Source organism: Chaetomium tenue (genome assembly GCF_020726465.1).
Source record: "Chaetomium tenue strain MPI-SDFR-AT-0079 chromosome Unknown F5144scaffold_2, whole genome shotgun sequence".
NCBI classification, from domain to species: Eukaryota; Fungi; Ascomycota; class Sordariomycetes; order Sordariales; family Chaetomiaceae; genus Chaetomium; species Chaetomium tenue.
Window position 1 is genome coordinate 4,613,143 of NW_027117330.1, and position 17,320 is coordinate 4,630,462.

The following is a 17,320-nucleotide window of genomic DNA, read 5'->3' on the forward strand; positions in this document are numbered from 1 at the left end:
AGCCTAGTCAACTTCAACTCAATTATTAGAACTTAACCGAGTCAACACCATTGCAAGACGTTGTATGAACGAGAGAACATCAAGCCGCGGCCCTATTGCCATGACGAGATAGTTCCTTGACATAAATCCATCTGTGCTTTGCGGACTTGGACTACATTTTTCGCAAAGACAAGCTGGAATAATATGATCTCATTGCCACCTGGGGCCGTAAATATGGCGTCGTGTGCTAGATTTCAAACTTGGATTTGATGTGTTTGTCAGTGTGTGATCGTGTGCCTGTTGGTGATCACAAATCACTCAACCAACGGCAGCGAGCCCCAACCAATTGAATCAATCTCATCTTCTCCCTAAACACACAATTTGTGGTTACCGTCCACCACATTTCCCCTGCCTGCTCCCTCTGCTGTCAACTAAGATGACACCGCCTATCCCCGTGAGAGACTCGGTCAAGCAGATCGACGCCAACTCATGGCTCATCGGAAGCAAGCACGCTCTCCGCCGTCTTCAAGGACCGCGAGAGGGGGTTTGCCTCTGGGAGAACCCAGACAACGATTCGTATTACACGCTTTCCGAGGTCCCAGTTCCCCAGCCTGTCGCCGGCCCGCTCGCCCCTGATGGACACGCCCGCCAGATCCATGACGCGGGCGACGTGTCGGCCGTGTTCAGCTTCGGCGACGAGATCATCATCAAAATCCGGCTCGCCACCGACGAGACCCGGCGGGAACCCGAAACCCTAGCGTTCCTCGCCAAACAGCAGCAACATCTCAGCTTTGACATCCCTACCGTTCTTTTCTACATGGAAGACGCCGGTAAAACCTACCTGGTTGAGCCCTTCATCCCCGGCCAGCGCCTCAACGAAGCCTGGTGGACCATGCCTGAGCAGGAAAAAGAGCATGTCGTCAGCCGTGTCTCGCAGATTTGCGCCGACCTCAGCGCCTTCACGTCCGACACCATGACCGCCTCAGACAGCAACTGGATGAACCCATTGCAAGAGACGCGCGACGACAGTGTCGAGGCCACCCAACAGCAGTGCGAGGCGTTGGGGATGGATTGCTCGGTGTTTGTGCTGGCGCACAACGACCTCGGGCCGACCAACATCATCGTCGACGGGGACCGGATCGTCGTGATCGACTGGGAGATGGCCGGGTATGTGCCGTTGGAGTGGGTGCGGACCAAGTTTGCGATTTGCGGTGTCTTGTGTGTGGAGCGTGTGCATGCTAGGGGGCCTGGCGGCGAGGGCCCGGTGCGGGTTGAGCGCAACGGGGCGTATCCCGTGGGTGTTAAGAGGAGGCTGGGGGAGATGGGGTTTCCGGAGGTCACTGCGGCGTATAAGAGGATGCATTATCTGCGCGAAGTGGAATGGGAGAGAAATAGGCCGTGGCTTCAGTGAGCGGGCAGCATATACGGAGAGAATGAGGGGTTAGACTTGAAGAGTTTGGGATTTGGTCGCATTTATGATATTGGCCTCTGCAAGCCTGATTCTCGTTGGCGCGCTAAGAGTGTTCTTTGTATTTGGCATGGTTGTAGGAGTGAAGCGAACTGCTTCAACTGCCTCGATTGGCGATGTTGCTGTCCGAGTCCCTGTCACAATGCCACACCAACAGCACGGCTCATGAACGTTAAACGGGGCACATTTAGTAAGTCTCCTGACCCGGGGCGATTAGATTATGCCTATACAATTTGACGTCACTTATCAATATTCTGGGAAGAGGAGGGTTTAACTTGTCGGCTACTACGAGACTTCCATCAGACGGAAAACTCCCAATTATGTTGTGGCATCAGAGCAAAATCCGGTAAATGAGCTTCAATAAAACCCATGTTGCATGTATCACAATGGACAGAGCAAATCAGCAAAACAGCGGTGTACAAAAACTTCTTTTATATTCCAACCATTTTCTCCACCATCCACGAGAGCAGCAACGGGGTATACCGCCCAGCCTTAATCTACTTCTTACTTAACAGACACCACCACCTCCCACCCTCTCAAAGCCCCCCCTTCGCCAACAAATTCAGCGCACTCCCCGCCAGAATAAACTTCGCCTGGTCCTCACTGACCGCATGACGCACCGGCACATCAAACACCTCACCGCCCTCCTTCTTGGCCACCCTCAAGCTCACCTCCCCACGCCCTCCATTCCTCAACATGTCATACAGCCCCACGGTCGCGACCTCATCACCAGCCCCGATCTTATCATAATCCGCCTGCTCGACAAACGTCAGCGGCACAACACCCTGCTTCTTCAGGTTCGTCTCATGAATGCGCGCAAAGCTCTTGCAGACAATGACACGGGCGCCGAGGTAGCGGGGCTGGAGCGCGGCGTGTTCGCGGGCGGAGCCCTCGCCGTAGTTGTGCTCGGCGACGACGAGCCAGGGCTGGCCGCGGTGCTTCCAGCGCAGGGCGAGGTCGGGGATGGTGGTGCGGGAGCCGTCGAGGTCGTAGGCGGCGTTGACCTCGCCCGTCTCGGCGTTGACGGCCGTGTTGAGCGTGTTGGCGCTGATGTTGGCCAGGTGGCCCTTGTACTTGAGCCAGGGCCCCGCGGCCGAGATGGTGTCGGTGGTGCATTTGCCGGTGACTTTGACGAGGACCCGGAGCCCGGTGAGGTCGGATTCGGGGAAGGCGTCGAAGGGCTCGAGTAGGGCCAGGCGCTCTGAGGTGGGGGAGACGGCGACCTGGACGGAGGGGTTGGGGGGTTGGGAGGCGACGGCGAAGACTTCTTTGCCTTGCTCGAAGGGGGTGGGAGGGCCCTCGAGACCGCGCGGGGCCGGGAAGCGGAACTCGGCGCCGGAGGGGGTTGTGAGGGTGTCGGTCATGGGGTTGAAGGTGGTGGATCCCGCGTAAGCCATGGCGGTCACGATTTCGGGGGAGGCGAGGAAGTTCATGGTGTCGGGGTTGCCGTCGTTGCGGCCGCGGAAGTTGCGGTTGTACGAGGTGAGGATGGCGTTGGTGGTGCCCTTCTCCACGCCGTCGATGCGCTTCCACTGGCCGATACACGGCCCGCAGGCGTTGGAGAGGAGGATACCACCGGCTTCGGTGAAGGTTTCGAGTGTACCGTCTCTCTCGAGGGTCGCCCGGATCTGCTCACTACCGGGAGTGATGTAGAAATCCGCCTTGGGCTTGAGGCCGGCCTTCTCAGCCTCGCGCACAATGCTCTCGACGCGTGTCATGTCCTCGTACGAGCTGTTGGTGCAGCTGCCGATCAGACCGGCAGATAGCTTCTCGGGCCACTGCTCCTCCTGAACCGTCTTCTTGAACAGGGACAGCGGCGTGGCGAGATCAGGGGTGAAGGGGCCGTTGATGTGGGGCTCGAGCTTGGAGAGGTCGATTTCGATGAGCTGGTCGTACTGTGCCCCCTCATCGGCCTTGAACCTGAAGAGGGCGTCCTCACCAGCGCTGGCACCGACGCCACGGAAGTTCTGGAAGATTTCGGCATTTTTGCTGGCCTGTTCCCTCCGGGTCGCCTTCAAGTAGCGGCTCGACGCTTCAGTATAGGGGAAGATGGAGGTGGTTGCACCAATCTCGGCCCCCATGTTGCAGGCTGTCGCCATGCCCGTGAGGCTCAATGTCTCAACGCCGGGCCCAAAGTACTCGACAATATAACCGGTACCTCCGCGCACGGTGAGCAGCCCAGCAAGGTGGAGAATCAAATCCTTGGGGGACACCCAGTCGTTCAGCTGGCCGGTCAACTTGACGCCCAGAATCTTAGGAGCCTTCAACTCCCAGGGAGCACCGACGAGCGCCTCGACAGCGTCCGCACCACCCACACCAATGGTAATGGTAGTGAGACCACCGGCGTTGGGAGAATGACTATCGGTTCCCAGCATCATCAGACCCGGAAGAGCGTAGTTCTCGAGCACGGTCTGGTGGATGATGCCGGCTCCGGGGGGCCAGAAGTCGATGCCATATTTCTTAGCAGCGGACTCGAGGAAGTCAAACACCTCCTGGTTCATCTTGACGCCGGCCGCGAGGTCGTCGTCGGCGCCGCGCTCGCCGACGATCAGGTGGTCGCAGTGGATGCTCGCGGGGATGGCAGTCTGCGGCAGGTTGCATGACATGAACTGCAGCAGGGCCATCTGGGCGGAGGCGTCCTGCATGTTGACGCGGTCGGGCCGCAGCTTGAGGTTGGCGTTGCCGCGGACGTCGCGGCCATTGTTGGTGTTTTCGGAGAGCAGCGACTCCTCGACGTTGTCCAAGTGGCTGTACAGGATCTTCTCGGCGAGGGTTAGCCGCTGCGTGCCCAGCACCCGGCGGACCTCGGAGTACTTGTTGTAGAGCCTGTCGTACGTCGGGGGCAGCAGGGGCCCGTTCGAGTATGGTCGCGTGCTTGCGACTCGGCGGAGTTGTTGTGCGTGGAAGGCCCTCTATGAATTTTGTTAGCGGGGTTTTGGTGCAAGAGATATGTATTTGAATACAGACACACCTTCAGGGCCACGCCTGACCGGCTGGCAAGATCAATTGGCCTCATGGTTGCTATCCCCGTTGCCAAGTGCGTCGCTGCTACCGGGACTCACCGAAGGCGACGGGGAAAAAATATCGGGTTTCGGGCATCGCAACCAGGGTCTCAGGTCTCCGATCCCGGAACCGAAAATCTGGGGAACCGGGGAGGCGGGTCGGCTTGTGGGTGCCATTGAGCCTATCACGGCTCGGGCAATGTTAAGCAGCAACACTCTTTTGAAGCAAGGGAAGCTCTGAATGGCAGTTGTCGGCAATCATGCACTCTACCATGGTAAGAAGAAGTTCGCGCTAGGCTGGTGTAATGACTAGGTAAAAAGCGTCAGACAAGGTCTTACAGGACTGGCCACGACATCGGGTGCAGGTAGCTGAAGATTCACTTCACTCCTTGCCTCAGTAGTTTACTCGCAAGATCAGCACCAAAAACAAAATATCCCTCTACCTGTCATAACCCTGTTTCATGAAAGTGCCACCAAAACCTACACCATGAGCATTCAGTCAGTCTACCTGCCATAAAACATAGGTATATAAGCTACCCCTTTCCCATCCCAGCCGATTTAACTCGCGATCAACCGAGTCCTTTGTGAGCCATACAACGCCTGTAAAGCAACCCCTATGCCTTTTGACCGCAACAAGAGCAAAGTAGTTAGCCGGGTAGTAAATAAGTATGAACCTCATAGCAACAACAACAAACGCCTGCGCTAGGGAACCAATTCTGCAGCAACCACAGCCACCACTACTTCCCTCCCCAAATCCCATCTCACAATCCCACTAAAGGTGGGAGTGGCCGGTAGGAACCATCTCAAGAAGTCCGCTGCCTCTTCGGATCCGGCCCCTTCACCACCCCCCCACCACCACCAGCTATGCCCCCCCCACCACCAGGAGCATTACTCACATCTCCCAACGGCACCCTTCCCAGCCCACCACCATTCGCACCGGCACCAGCACCGGCGCCATGACCAGGCCCGTCACCCGCCGCAGGCCGCTTGATAGTCGGCGGACGGAACTGGCCACGGTTGCCCAGCGGGCTAGACGACACCGGGGCGCCAATCCGCCGGGCCTGGTCCAGCTGCGGGTTGAGCATATTCCCCGTTCTCGGGCCCGCGGCAGTAGTAGCAGAAACAGCACCAACGCCAGCACCAGCACCAGGGGCGGCAGGCGGGCCAGGACGGGGTGCAGCGGCAGATCCCCGACCAACCCCCGCGCCGCCACCACCACCACCGCCACTGCCGGTAGCAGCACTGGCAATACCATCCCCGCCTGCGTCGTCAGTCTTTATCCCGGGCACGTGCTGGCCGCTTTTTGACAGGGGTTTGGTAGCCGAGTGGTCTACCCCTGGCGTCCGCCGGATGGAGGGGCTCATAAGACTCGGGTTGAAGACGTGTCCCGGCTTGCGGTCAAACTCGCCCGCTTCGATGGCCTTGTCGGGGACGCTCTTTATCGCGCGGGCGGATAAGAAGCCGGCTTCGCCCGCCGGGGGTTCCATGTTGACAACGGCGTGGCCGGCCGGTGGGGGTGTCATGTGGGTTTGGGGGTTTCGGTTGTGATTTTGGGGGTGGTTCTGGTTGGCGTTATTGGGCTGGGGCTGGGGCTGGGGCGCGGGGCGGGCTTGGTTGAATTGCTGAGGTGGACGAGCGGCGGCGGGAGGTCCGCGGGCGCCTGCTCCAGGGAAGTTGTTGGGGTTAGATTTCGCGGCTGGCTGAACTGGCGTCTGTGGTGCTTGTTGCGGAGGGTTGCTGCCTGCTGAACTTATCCTTGATAGCTGTCTGGCTGGCGGTTGCATGGGGTTGCTCCCCCCATTCTTCGGTTGGTTGTTGCCCACGTTCGTTCCGCTGAATTGGTTAGGCTTTGTCTCACTGGAGTCCGGTAGAGCAATTTCGTCTGGGTTACTGTCGTCGGTGATGCTGAAGTCCGCCTCGTCCAACTCTGAAAACGGGTTAGGTCACCGTGGCCAAGAGTAACAGTTGTGCCAAAGTCTTACCCTCTAGATAATCCTCAAAAGAGTCCGCAGTTGGTACTATCATGGTGATTAGCACACGTATCTTCCAGGGAGATCTGGGCTCACAGCTTACATTGAGGTGGCGGCGGCCGTGCGGGGGCCACTTCTGGCTTGGGGCCCTCGACCTCCTTTTTGACCACAAAATCTGGATGCCGATGTAGGCGACTCTCGTCAAACTTGGCCGGCGGCGCCTTGATCTTGGTAATCTTGGACAGATACGCCTTGTCATAGAGGCAGTTCCCAAGCACGTTGCCAAACTGCCGGAGCGCTCTCTTCAGCGCATCTGTAGTGCCTTCCTTTTTTGCTTTCTGGAAAGCGGTACCCTTTGACTGCCCGTTGGCAACGATTCCATACCCAATGTCCTCATGATATGTTCCGTCACGCAGTGTGACGCGCACGATAACTGCTATGCCAATGTTGGTCCTTTTGCTCTGCTTATCCTCCTCGAGGTAGTCCGTTTCGACGCTGATGATGGACGAGGACCACCCGTTGAAGCCAAAGATCTCATTGGCAAGTGCAATGCATTTATCACCGCTGATATAGTGCACCTTTTGGCCGTTTCCCGGGCGCGTTGACAGGAACTCTGGACCGAGCTGCTTTTCGAGTCGGCTCTGGAGTGTGGCAATCTCTTCGGCAGTGTACTCATACATGCGCTGCTGGGGCGCTTCGAATGGTTTGGAAACAGAAGTATGCTGATCGCCTGGGCTGTGTTTTACACGGGTAAGCATTTACATCAAACGAGGATGGGCTTTTCGCCAGCAACGCGGTTGCAAGAGCCGGACTGGAACATACGCGGGCATCGTGGCGGATTGTATGAGAGACGCTCTCTCATGTAATTTGCAAAGCAGGTGCAATGAAGTAACTATGAGTGTCAGGTTTCTCAGTTCAACATATTCGAAAGTCGTGAGTGGATCTTCCAGTGTTGCCTGCGGGATTGCTTGAGCGACCGCGTGTCGCGCCGCGACACGTAGTAGTGGGGCACGTCAACCACAGGCTGTCACGTGGATAATTACCCCCCCCCCCCCCTCTTCGCCTTGGAGGCTTGCCCCGTAAAACGCTGGTGTGCTCAGCACCGAAAATCCAGAAAGTAGGTACATGTACATACCTAGCCAAGGTAGTTACCACCAAAGTTAGAAGTTATCAATAGCCTCCAATCAGCGACTCCGGGCGTCTTGGTTTCAGGGCGTCTTGGTTTCAGGGCGTCTTGGTTTCACAGCGCCGGCGAAGACCGACTTGCCCATGTGTCGGGGTCGGTTGAAACCCCGCGGAATCGTTTAGGTCGGTACTCAGGTAGGTATGTACAGAAACATGTCACGCAGGGAGGGCAACGCTTGGGTGTTTAGAATGAGAGGAGCTGCCTGGAACGGTAAGCCACAGGTCGACGGACGGTCAGCCAACTGGGTCAAGCGCGGGCAAGAAAGCTGGGTGACAGAAGCATGCCAAAACCACCACCATAAAAAGCCAAAACGCCTTCAATTGTATGTATCGCATCAGACAGCCCAGAGAAACACACCAATCCCAACCACCTTCCACTCGACAACAAGACGGCCTCCTACCGACCTCTGTGTAATCAGAGATACAAAACTAGACCTCACATCTCCACCGAATCGATGATCCCTCCGTCACCGGCAAGAACAACTGCCGGAACGGAGAGGACCACCAGTACATAGGAAAAGCTAACGATGGATATCAGAGGTATGAAGGAAAATAAAAACGCCGTTGGCCCAACCCCCTCAAGCCCCAAAAGTCTATGCCTCCCATTCCATGATGTCCTGTGCTAGTTGACGCCCCGTGCTGGTTGATCCTGGTGCCGGTTGATCCCCGTGCTGGTTGATACCCCATGCTGGTTGATGCCCCGTGCTGGGATGAAAAAAAATAGTCGTGAGGTCCTCGGTGATGTTAGCTAGCGCCCAAACATGGTAACAGACTAGCGAGTCACACACATGATCACCGCTTCCACTATGGCCCGACGCGGACAGGCGAGCCGTAAGTCCCGTTGATAAGCTGGTTTAGGATGGAGTTGGGGTCCGACAACCCCGATGCTGGCGCAGCGTTGGGGTTGTTGCCAGCCCAGGGGATTTCGGTCGCCATGGCGGCCATCGCTTGTTCCATCTTCCCGCCCGATTGTTGGTTATGTTTGGCGAGTCTCTGGTCCCAGCCGCCCGTGTGCAAGACAAACCCCCCTCCTCTCTTTGCCGCCTCGGTAATCACCAGTGCCCACGCACCCGACATCTCGTCGTATGCGTTATCTTTGTGATGTCGATATTGTTGGCTCTCCCAATCAGGTAGTTCGTGTATGACTTTTGTCGCAGCATCGAGATATTGTAACGAGACGTTGGCCTGCTGTTCGACGGGCGGCAGGAATTGGGGCGTGAAGTCGGAGATGGCATCGACAAGCGCGGCCAGCGGTTGTTTGACCCGGAAGTATGTGTAGTCGGAGCTGGATTGGCCGAAAGGGACCGCAGCCTGTAACTTGGCCTGGTAATCGCCCAGAACCTCAAGCGCTGAAGCCACCGACGGTCGAGGTGCGCCCATCACCACCTCCCGACCGATGTCTGGATGTTGCTGGCAGATGGTGTGGAGGACTGCGCGCATTTGCGTGTTGTCGAGTGTCTCGAGCAGCCGGGGGAGCGATAGCGGGCGCCCAGCCAGGTCGGCGCCGCCTCGAGGTTTCTTTGCGGGTCTTGCGAGCTGCCGTGAGGATATCGCCGGCGAGCTGAGTGGTGAGAGCGACATCTCATCGCCGTCGTCGTCGGCTTTCCGCTTCCGGGAAGTCATCGTGTGTTGCGGCACTGCAAAGGGATCAATGAATCTGACTCGAGGTTCAGGTGTTGCAGTAAATAGCCGCTTCCTGCTCCTAATCATGGTGTATCGCGGGGCCGATAGCGTCCGGGAGAGGCGGAGGTGAGGTGGGAGTGTGAAGGGACGAGCTTACCAGGGAGCGTCGGTGGGAGCCGAGAGGTTTCGCAATGAAGGGGAAAGGTTGGGGGTTGCAGTGATAAAAGGACGCTCATTGTTCGCCCAGCGCAACGTCGCAAAATGACTAGTCACCAACGAGCTCGCAGAACGACTCCTGGAGTGAAATGGAGGAGGTTGAGACAACAAGGCCTGTGGGGTGGGAAAATTGAGGAGGTGCTGCGGCGCAAACGAGCCATTCAGGCTACCCCAGTTCAAGCTCTCAGCCAGTCAGGGCGTGATGGGTGGCCGAGAGGCAAAGACAAGAAAGTGGGAACTGCGACGAAAGTCACCGCTCGTTTTGCCCTTTGTTGTGGATGCAAGGGTTACGAACTAACTGCGCCAGGCATTCCACCTTAAAGCTCTAACCGTAAATGGTAAATAACCGCACGGTCCACTGGCACATGCACCTCGTCACTTACCGCTATGGGATGGGACCATTCCCTGTCCTCCAGTTCGTTTGCTTCCAAACCTAATGTACGAAGTATGTATGTACGAAGTAACGAACGGCCTCCCATTCAGGGTCGTTGGTTCGGGTATTAAGTTGACCTGCTTCCACAGAACTGCGTTGCCGCTTGGAGTGACAGCAGAACCATCGAAGCCGTGATAGCCGTAGCCAATTATCGAATACGACTCTTCGAGGTCGCCCCAGATGCTGCCGCGTGGCAAGGAGGCTTTGTATCTGAACATATTGCGCGGATGAGCTCTAAACAGGCCGGGCTCATCTAAATGGGAGCGACGTCAGCTTGCTCGTTTGCCCCGATCCCAGAACCGAGCCGTCGTCTGATTGCGACTGATGTGAGATGGGGTAGGCTGCGCCGTCTGTTTATTATCCACCAAGAGAAATAAATTTGAGGGTTCCAGACCCAGTCAAGTCGGGCTTCGTAATTGCCTAGGCCATTTCTCCATGCTTCGCAATTCCTACGCATCATGGCTTACTAGTACTCCGCAATTGTGCCAAAGTACGAAGTACAGGTAATTGAAACTGTGTGTGTTAAGTACACCCCTAGGTACGGACCAAAGATCTGTATAGAAGTGCGTTAGTGGAAGTAGGACTTTAAATCTCAACACCCAGTTCTTCTTCTTTATTGGTAAATTAAGTTGCCCATGTGATTCGGAATTCTTTGCTACCAGTGGCCGACAGAAAGCACCAAAGTCAGGTTAGGTGTCTTCGGAGATGGATGCGCACAGCGGCGGGTAGTGCACTTGGGGTTGGTGGGTGGGTGGGTTTTGGGGATGCTGCCCCGCATTCCGAGCCTGTAACTTCCAGGGCTGGAAAGTACGCTAAAAATGGAAGCAGAGAGCTTATCGCTTATCGACCGGGAAATTTTCGAAGATGTTGAGGGCAACTTGCCATTGGATCTCGTGGTTGACATAGAAGCTCTCACCAGACCAGACAGCGCACCCCGAATTTATCGTACACAATGGCAAAGGAAGAACCAGAACAGATCGTCTCCGAGGAGGAGAAGGTTGACGTTTCCTCTTCCTCGAAGAAGCGGAAGTCCACCCTCGACGAAATCCAAGTCGACCTTTCGCTCCCCGAGCCTCCCTCCAAAAAGGCACGCCGTGCGCTCAAGAAGGGCAAGGCATTGCCCGTAAAACCGACAAGTGACGATGAAGAAGATGGCGAGGAAGGCAAAGCGGACGGGACCAAGGACAGCAAGAAGAAAAAGGAGCGCTCGCCTTATGGCGTCTGGATTGGCAACCTGCGTTTCACCGTCACCAAGCCTGAGCTTCGCAAGTGGCTCGTCGACAACTCGGGCGGCAGCATCACCGAAGAATCCATCACCCGCGTTCACATGCCCACCACCAAACCCACCGCGGGACCGGGCCCCAAGAAGGCCCCCGAGAACCGCGGTTTTGCCTACGTCGATTTTGCCACATTCGACGCCAACGTCGCGGCCATCGCTCTCTCCGAAACCGAATGGTACCGCCGCAAGCTCCTGATAAAGGATAGTAAGAGCTTTGAGGGGCGGCCGAAGAAGGAGGAACCCGCAGCCGTCGCAGCAGACGGGACTACGAGCAAGGGGGCTGGGTCATCAGACGCCAAAGCCGCTGGCCCTGGCGCCAGCACCAAGATTTTCGTAGGCAACATGTCGTTCAACACTACCGAGGACGACTTGTATGCGCACTTTGAAAAGTGTGGCAAGATCCGTTGGATCAAGGTGGCCACGTTTGAAGACTCCGGCAAATGCAAGGGATACGGATGGGTCAATTTCGAGGACGCGGAAGCGGCAGCATGGGCGGTCAAGGGGTTCGTCAAGGTGCGCGAGACAGTCGAAACGCTGGAGGATTTCATGGACGTAGACGAGGAGGATACCAAGCCAGCCGACGATGAGGAAGCCGAGGCCGAGGCCGAGACCAACCCATCCGACGACGCCGACGAGAAATCCAGCAGCGACTCAGACGACTCAGACAACGACTCAAACGACGAGTCCCCCCCCAAAAAGAAGGCGCCCCAAAAACCCGCCCCCACCAAAGAACCCGCGCGCATCCGCACCCGCAAGTGGTGGGTCAACCAGCTCCTCGGGCGCAACCTCAAGATCGAGCTCGCCGAGGACGACCAGACGCGCTACCACAAGCGCTTCGGCAAGGGTGCGACCGCAGCCAGGCGCCAGCAACAGCAGCAGGATCAGCCACAATCCGACGACAACAACAACAACAACAATAAACCCAGACAAGGCGGGCCCGGGCGACAGGACAGGGACGGCAACGGGGAGCGGGAGCAAAAGACTATCAAGTACCAGGCCGATGTCAGCGTCGCTCGCCTGACGGGCGCGCCGGTGGCGCACCAGGGGAAGAAGGTTACCTTCGACTGATGAGCCCGGCTCATGTGGGGAGAGAGGGAATGAAAGGGGGGGGAGGCCAATGTTGGACCCAAGTATTGGAGGTTGTTTGTTTGTGGAAGAAGTTGGTTGGGCTGGTGCTGTTCGAGTAGACTCTTGGGCCTAGGTACATACCTACCCACGAGCTGCGTCTGTTTGTTAATGGGTGTTTAGAACTAGGTACTTAGGTAGTTATACCCAGCATATGAAAAAAGTCATCTACCACCGCCACATACTAGCTACACATGTATTCGGGAGTGTCCCATCTTCATTTAGACATCTGCCAACCTCAACAGTCGTCAAGTACGCCTTGTTGAGCATTATCTATTTTGAGCACACTCCAATGAACGAAACATCGCATAATTCGAGGTCACAACGGGCACTGCATGTAGTTAAGGCAATTCCAGATTTCGTATTTCCCTAACCTAGCTAAGGTGAAAGCAGACATCAATCTGAGCAGTACATGCTGCGGGAACTAGACCTGGAAGGAAATGGTAAATGAGAGCAAATGTGTAAATAACACCGGCCCGCGTTATCTCTCCGGCAGATAGGACTGTCGGGAAAAACCAGAGCGAGGGGGATCCGAGCATGTCCGAGTTGTAACCGGGGACAAAGAGCAGGCTGTTTGATGGCGACCTGCTTACCGCGGCTCATGCCCTAGCTTCGCCCCGAGGATCCCGTGTACTGCTTTGGAAAGCCACCTACGGGAAGAGTAGAGAACCCTGAGAGAACGACTCCGTTAAAAAAATAAGAAAGCAAACCATCATGACCCTTTCCCCAAAAATTGCAAACCCAACCAGAAGAAGCCGTATGTCCCCCAAATAACCCATGTAATACCCACGCCGTTTTGAGTGGGAAAGAGTAGTGCGCCGTTACTTCCTCGGGGACTGGTCACCGCTGAAGTTGAACTCCTCGTCTGAAGCGTCAAGGATATCGTACTCCTCCTCGTCAGACAGGAAAGCGTCCTCAGACCCAACCCACTCGCTGTCCTCGCAGTCCTCGTACTCGTCCTCTTGGGCGGAAACCGACACAGCCTTAGACCCCTCATGGACGCTAGCGACAGGCGACTCCTTCTCTAGCTTGGGGAAGATCATCTGGCTGTGCTCAGGCTTGAGCTCCGGCTCGGGCTTGGCCTCCGGCTCCTCTAGCTTGGACTTGACCTCGGGCTCTTCCAACTCGGGCTTGACCTCCGGCTCACGCCTGAGGACCTCTTTGCCCTTGGGGTTGCTCTGGGTGTGAGAGACCATCCCGGGCGCCTCCGTAACGGTCTTGGGCTTCTCGACGACGATGTCGCACCAAAGACGGTGGCCGAACCTGTCGCCGTCCTGGGTAGACAAACGCCAGTTCGACACCATCCTGCCGGCGCGCGAAGGGGTTCTAAGGAGCACGGTGAAGGGGAACTCTTCACCGGGCTGGATAGGGGCGTAGCAGATGGTAGATTCGCACGAAAACTCGACATCCCGGGTGGCGGCGGGGTGGTTGGAGTCAAGGTGGCCCATGTAGTCTCCGCCAACAAACTTGACGGAGCAGCCGGCCGGCCAGGCAACGTTCCCGCTGTTGCGAAGGACCCAGGTCTGCTCGAAAACGTGATCGAGGCCGAACACTGTGCCATCTTGGACGGTATCCCGGACGAAGGTGGCAACGAGGTCCTTTGCGGAGACTGGTTTCTCATCAGACCGGTCCTTCGGGGGGCTCGGCACTGGTTCGGGAGCGCAAGCGCTTGTCTCTGCCTTAGGGATAGGTTCATTCACGGCAGTTTCAAGAGACTCGTGGACCGACGGCGGAAGGCTGGTGTTCACGGCCTGGGTATTTGGGGCAGGCGAACGGGCCCTGGGGCGGTCGCCCATGACCGGCATCTGCCGGCCATTCAGGTTCTCACCGGTAGTGGTCACGCTGACATGGCGCACAGGCGACTTGAACTTGATGAGGGGGTGGGTGCGGTTGTGAGAGTTGGCAGGGCTGGCTTCGCACGACGCGCAGAAATCGGTGTCGTCACAGACGGCACACTTGAAGCGGTCTCCCACAATGTAGGCAGAGTTGGCGCGGGCGGAGGAGCACAGGGGGCCATCGCAGCAGATACCGACGTGAACGGGCCGGTTCATGGTGCGGATGCGAACACCGCTATCGTACTCGAGCGGTTCGTAGATGGGGACGAAGCGATGACCCGGGTGGATGAACCCGGCGTTCACCACGCAGTCCGAGCAGTAATCCCAGTCGGGGCATTCCAAGCACTTGTGGCGAACGCCCTGGACGCCCTTGTCGCAACCGTCGCAAATGGCGTTGTGGGCCTGGCCACGACCAGCAGGGAGGCGGCGGGTGATCTCGTTGTCAAACCTAGTACCCTCGACAGCCGGCACGAAGGCATGCCTGGGGTGGTGGCCATGACGGTTCTTGGCGAAGCAAGACCGGCAGAGATCGAAATCTTCGCAGGATGTGCAGTGGGCAAATTCCGCCTCGGGCAACTCCTGCACGCAGCAGTTACAAGTGCGCATGGTGGAGTAGACGTTGTCGTTGAAGACCGGGATGATCCGTTCTGCCGAGGGTACGATCCCAGGGGGAGTACTCTTCTTTGGCTTGGGCTTGGGGTATAGACGTTCCGTAGTGCTGTTGATGATGACGCCGCTCACGACAAAACGCTTGATGAGCCAGTGGTTGGGTCCCTTGCATGTGACACCCTGATTGACACACGTCTGGCAGAGATCAAAGTCGCCGTCGTCGCAGGTGGAGCAATGGTAGTGAGCATCCGGGATGGTCTCGTCGCAGCTGTTGCAGCAGACGGCGTAGTTGGTATGGATTGCGGGGCAATCCACGTTGCAGGGCGGTGCGGGGGGTGGGGCATCCGACTGGTTCCGTAATATGTGCTCGAATTGGGTTTTGTTGGCTGCGTCGATTTCGGCGAATTCCAAATCACGTTTGGCGGCGGCGGCGGCGGCGGCGGTAGTGGGCATCGGATCCGACGTGGCCGGTTGCTCGGGCTCACTCTTAGGTTTGGCGGCAGCAGGCATCGGGTCAGACATAACCGGTTGCTCGGGCTCATACTCAGGCTCGGCGGCGGCGGGCATTGGATCAGACGTGGTCGGTTGCTCAGGCTCACACTCGGCATAGGCGGGTTCGACGGTTGGGTGGTTCTCCTCCTCCGGTTCATCCGTGACTGATGCCGGCTTGGGGCCCTGCGCCTCTTCGTCTTCCCACGGGCGCCTCGTGATTGTGACACGGAGCTTCAGCTTGTGCTTAGCTTTGGCAGCTCGGTATAACTGCTTGTAAACGGCTACGTTGGCTTGGTCCAGCAAAACGTAAGCGCCACCGGAATCGGAGTAGCGCTCGAAAATGGCCTCGGTGTTGGAGGGCATATTCAGTGCAGTCCGCACCTAGCAAACGGTCCCGTCCGTTAGTGTCTGTGTTGCAATCACATGGCATATAAGACCGGCCGCGATGGGTAGCCAAACTCACCTTCTCCTCGAGCACATCGATGCCCACATCGCGAAGTGCGAGCTTAAAGCGGCGGGGGTGGCCGTCAAGGGTCAGCTTGACAGTAATCGGGGTGTTGAGGTCGGTTTGCGCAGCGGACGCCATCTTGATGACCGGCGACTGTAGAAAAGCACCAGCGATTTGGTTAATAATTTGTTGATGCGTCTAGGCTGCCTACTTGATGAAAGGTGCGGCGGCTGTGCTGGGTCATGACGACGGCATGTGCGGAGACAGACGCGTGGCCACAGACAGCCGCTGCTGGTTGGTGCAGGGTGCGGAGGACAAAAACTCACCCAAAATGCTGCTTTCCAAGCGATACGAAATCTCTCGCTGTTTTCCCTTCAAAAATGCAGGCGGTTTCGTAAATCCCCTCCTCGCAAACTTGTCCGAAATTTGAGGTTGTTGCAGTATGGTCGGTGGATGTCTGGGGTCGACAAGAACGAAAGAGAAGGAGCCCCAGGTCGGGTTGGCAGGGGCTGCTTGCTTTTAGTAGCTTTCTGCGTTGGAGGGGGGGTAGGGGTACCTCCCCGGTAGGTAGGTACGTAACAATGAGTGACCGCACAGACCTGAGGCAATCGGATAGGAGACGGGAGTTCGCGGCTGCTGCAGGCGCATGGGCGGTGGGTATGATGTACTTCGATGTGGTAAGACCAGGGTATGACAAGTTGCCAGGCAGACAGGCGACTCGCATTTGACGGGAGGCGAAAATGGCCCAAACAGGCGCGCTGGCGGTGAATGAGGAGCTAACAGCCGATGGTCGATGATACCTCTGTGGCGTTACTGTTAAGGCCGAGCCAGGGCCCCGGGTGCGCGCCAAGCGACCGAAGCTGCTAGCAGGGCTCTGGTCACTCTTTCCTGGCCAATTGCCCCGCCGGTTGCGTGTGCCCGGCTCGAGCCAAGGCCAATGATATTGGGGATTGGAGCCGTCACCTCGAGCCACATGCCCTTTGTCCACATGCGCCCAAGCCGCCCTGCTTGCTGCCACCCAAGCGTCGGGTGCCTGGCACGGCGGCCACTGCAACGGACCGAAGAACTTAATGGGGCAATTGTCAGCGAATGGCTGGAAGCTTCTGGCCAAGATATTCGGTCTTCACTCAAGCTGTTATGATCTACTGTTCCTGTTCCTGTTCCTGTGTGGGTTGTGACGGTACTGTGTATGTAAAATTGCCTGTGTCTCTCCTTCAGACTGCTTTCTCCAACATCCATGTTCTCCTCATCATCCATGACCGGGTATGAATGCACCCCGAACGGATGTTTGTACCGGGGGTGGAGTTACGATACCAGAGCGCTGTTAGCGCGTGGGGCCTAACGTGACGTGGGGCAGCTGGCGAGGCCCCGCCTTGGGATCTGGGGCCAAGTGGAAAAGACCCATGCAGGCCGTCACCCGCGGGTAGAAAAAGCCGGACCAGGCTTCCTATCGACGGGGCCGTAGGAATGAAATCAAGTCATCCAGCTGCCAAAAGACGATTTCTTTCCCCGGCTTACTTTTCTATTGCTCCAGAATATTTCATAGGACTTGGTTTCTCTTGGTTACTCCTTTCCCTTTCCTCGATGTAGTTTTGGAACTCCTCGACTGTCTTCTGGGGTACGGCTTCTTTTGGCCAGACCGTCGACCCCAAGATT

At 57.1% G+C, this 17,320-nt stretch overlaps 6 protein-coding genes across 6 annotated transcripts; 2 read left to right on the forward strand and 4 right to left on the reverse strand.

The window, feature by feature from the left end:
• Positions 1 to 291: 291 nt before the first annotated feature.
• F5144DRAFT_564536 (kinase-like domain-containing protein) lies at positions 292 to 1,823 on the forward strand. The gene has a single exon (XM_066788428.1). It carries the CDS (start codon positions 416 to 418, stop codon positions 1,388 to 1,390), a length of 975 nt encoding a protein of 324 aa, XP_066647226.1. The 5' UTR covers positions 292 to 415; the 3' UTR covers positions 1,391 to 1,823.
• Positions 1,824 to 1,857: 34 nt separating this feature from the next.
• F5144DRAFT_528310 (aconitase family-domain-containing protein) lies at positions 1,858 to 4,533 on the reverse strand. The gene is made up of 2 exons (XM_066786878.1): positions 4,419 to 4,533; positions 1,858 to 4,359 (listed from the first exon to the last, which is right to left on the reverse strand). The coding sequence occupies exons 1-2, from the start codon at positions 4,461 to 4,463 to the stop codon at positions 1,984 to 1,986; spliced, it is 2,421 nt and encodes an 806-aa protein (XP_066647227.1). The 5' UTR covers positions 4,464 to 4,533; the 3' UTR covers positions 1,858 to 1,983.
• Positions 4,534 to 5,252: 719 nt separating this feature from the next.
• On the reverse strand, positions 5,253 to 7,443 carry F5144DRAFT_528312 (uncharacterized protein; the record flags this gene model as incomplete). Its single annotated transcript, XM_066786879.1, has 4 exons — positions 7,242 to 7,443; positions 6,523 to 7,154; positions 6,432 to 6,467; positions 5,253 to 6,376 (listed from the first exon to the last, which is right to left on the reverse strand). The coding sequence occupies exons 1-4, from the start codon at positions 7,247 to 7,249 to the stop codon at positions 5,253 to 5,255; spliced, it is 1,800 nt and encodes a 599-aa protein (XP_066647228.1). The 5' UTR covers positions 7,250 to 7,443.
• A 765-nt stretch (positions 7,444 to 8,208) lies between these two features.
• On the reverse strand, positions 8,209 to 9,584 carry F5144DRAFT_143828 (Cut8 six-helix bundle-domain-containing protein). Its single transcript, XM_066782409.1, has 3 exons — positions 9,385 to 9,584; positions 8,393 to 9,261; positions 8,209 to 8,338 (listed from the first exon to the last, which is right to left on the reverse strand). Exon 2 carries the CDS (start codon positions 9,225 to 9,227, stop codon positions 8,409 to 8,411), a length of 819 nt encoding a protein of 272 aa, XP_066647229.1. The 5' UTR covers positions 9,228 to 9,261; positions 9,385 to 9,584; the 3' UTR covers positions 8,209 to 8,338; positions 8,393 to 8,408.
• Positions 9,585 to 10,656: 1,072 nt separating this feature from the next.
• F5144DRAFT_564551 (uncharacterized protein) lies at positions 10,657 to 12,459 on the forward strand. Its single transcript, XM_066788429.1, has one exon. The coding sequence runs from the start codon at positions 10,829 to 10,831 to the stop codon at positions 12,221 to 12,223; it is 1,395 nt and encodes a 464-aa protein (XP_066647230.1). The 5' UTR covers positions 10,657 to 10,828; the 3' UTR covers positions 12,224 to 12,459.
• Positions 12,460 to 12,621: 162 nt separating this feature from the next.
• On the reverse strand, positions 12,622 to 16,013 carry F5144DRAFT_564552 (uncharacterized protein). Its single transcript, XM_066788430.1, has 2 exons — positions 15,680 to 16,013; positions 12,622 to 15,597 (listed from the first exon to the last, which is right to left on the reverse strand). Exons 1-2 carry the CDS (start codon positions 15,800 to 15,802, stop codon positions 13,102 to 13,104), a joined length of 2,619 nt encoding a protein of 872 aa, XP_066647231.1. The 5' UTR covers positions 15,803 to 16,013; the 3' UTR covers positions 12,622 to 13,101.
• Between the last annotated feature and the right edge of the window lie 1,307 nt (positions 16,014 to 17,320).

Coding starts and splice junctions, on each gene's coding strand:
- F5144DRAFT_564536 (XM_066788428.1), top strand. CDS start 416: ATGACACCGCCTATCCCCGTGAGAGACTCGGTCAAGCAGATCGACGCC.
- F5144DRAFT_528310 (XM_066786878.1), bottom strand. CDS start 4,463: ATGAGGCCAATTGATCTTGCCAGCCGGTCAGGCGTGGCCCTGAAG. Junction 4,360..4,418: donor GGTCAGGCGTGGCCCTGAAG/GTGTGTCTGTAT, acceptor CAAAATTCATAG/AGGGCCTTCCACGCACAACA.
- F5144DRAFT_143828 (XM_066782409.1), bottom strand. CDS start 9,227: ATGACTTCCCGGAAGCGGAAAGCCGACGACGACGGCGATGAGATGTCG.
- F5144DRAFT_564551 (XM_066788429.1), top strand. CDS start 10,829: ATGGCAAAGGAAGAACCAGAACAGATCGTCTCCGAGGAGGAGAAGGTT.
- F5144DRAFT_564552 (XM_066788430.1), bottom strand. CDS start 15,802: ATGGCGTCCGCTGCGCAAACCGACCTCAACACCCCGATTACTGTCAAG. Junction 15,598..15,679: donor TCGATGTGCTCGAGGAGAAG/GTGAGTTTGGCT, acceptor ACCGTTTGCTAG/GTGCGGACTGCACTGAATAT.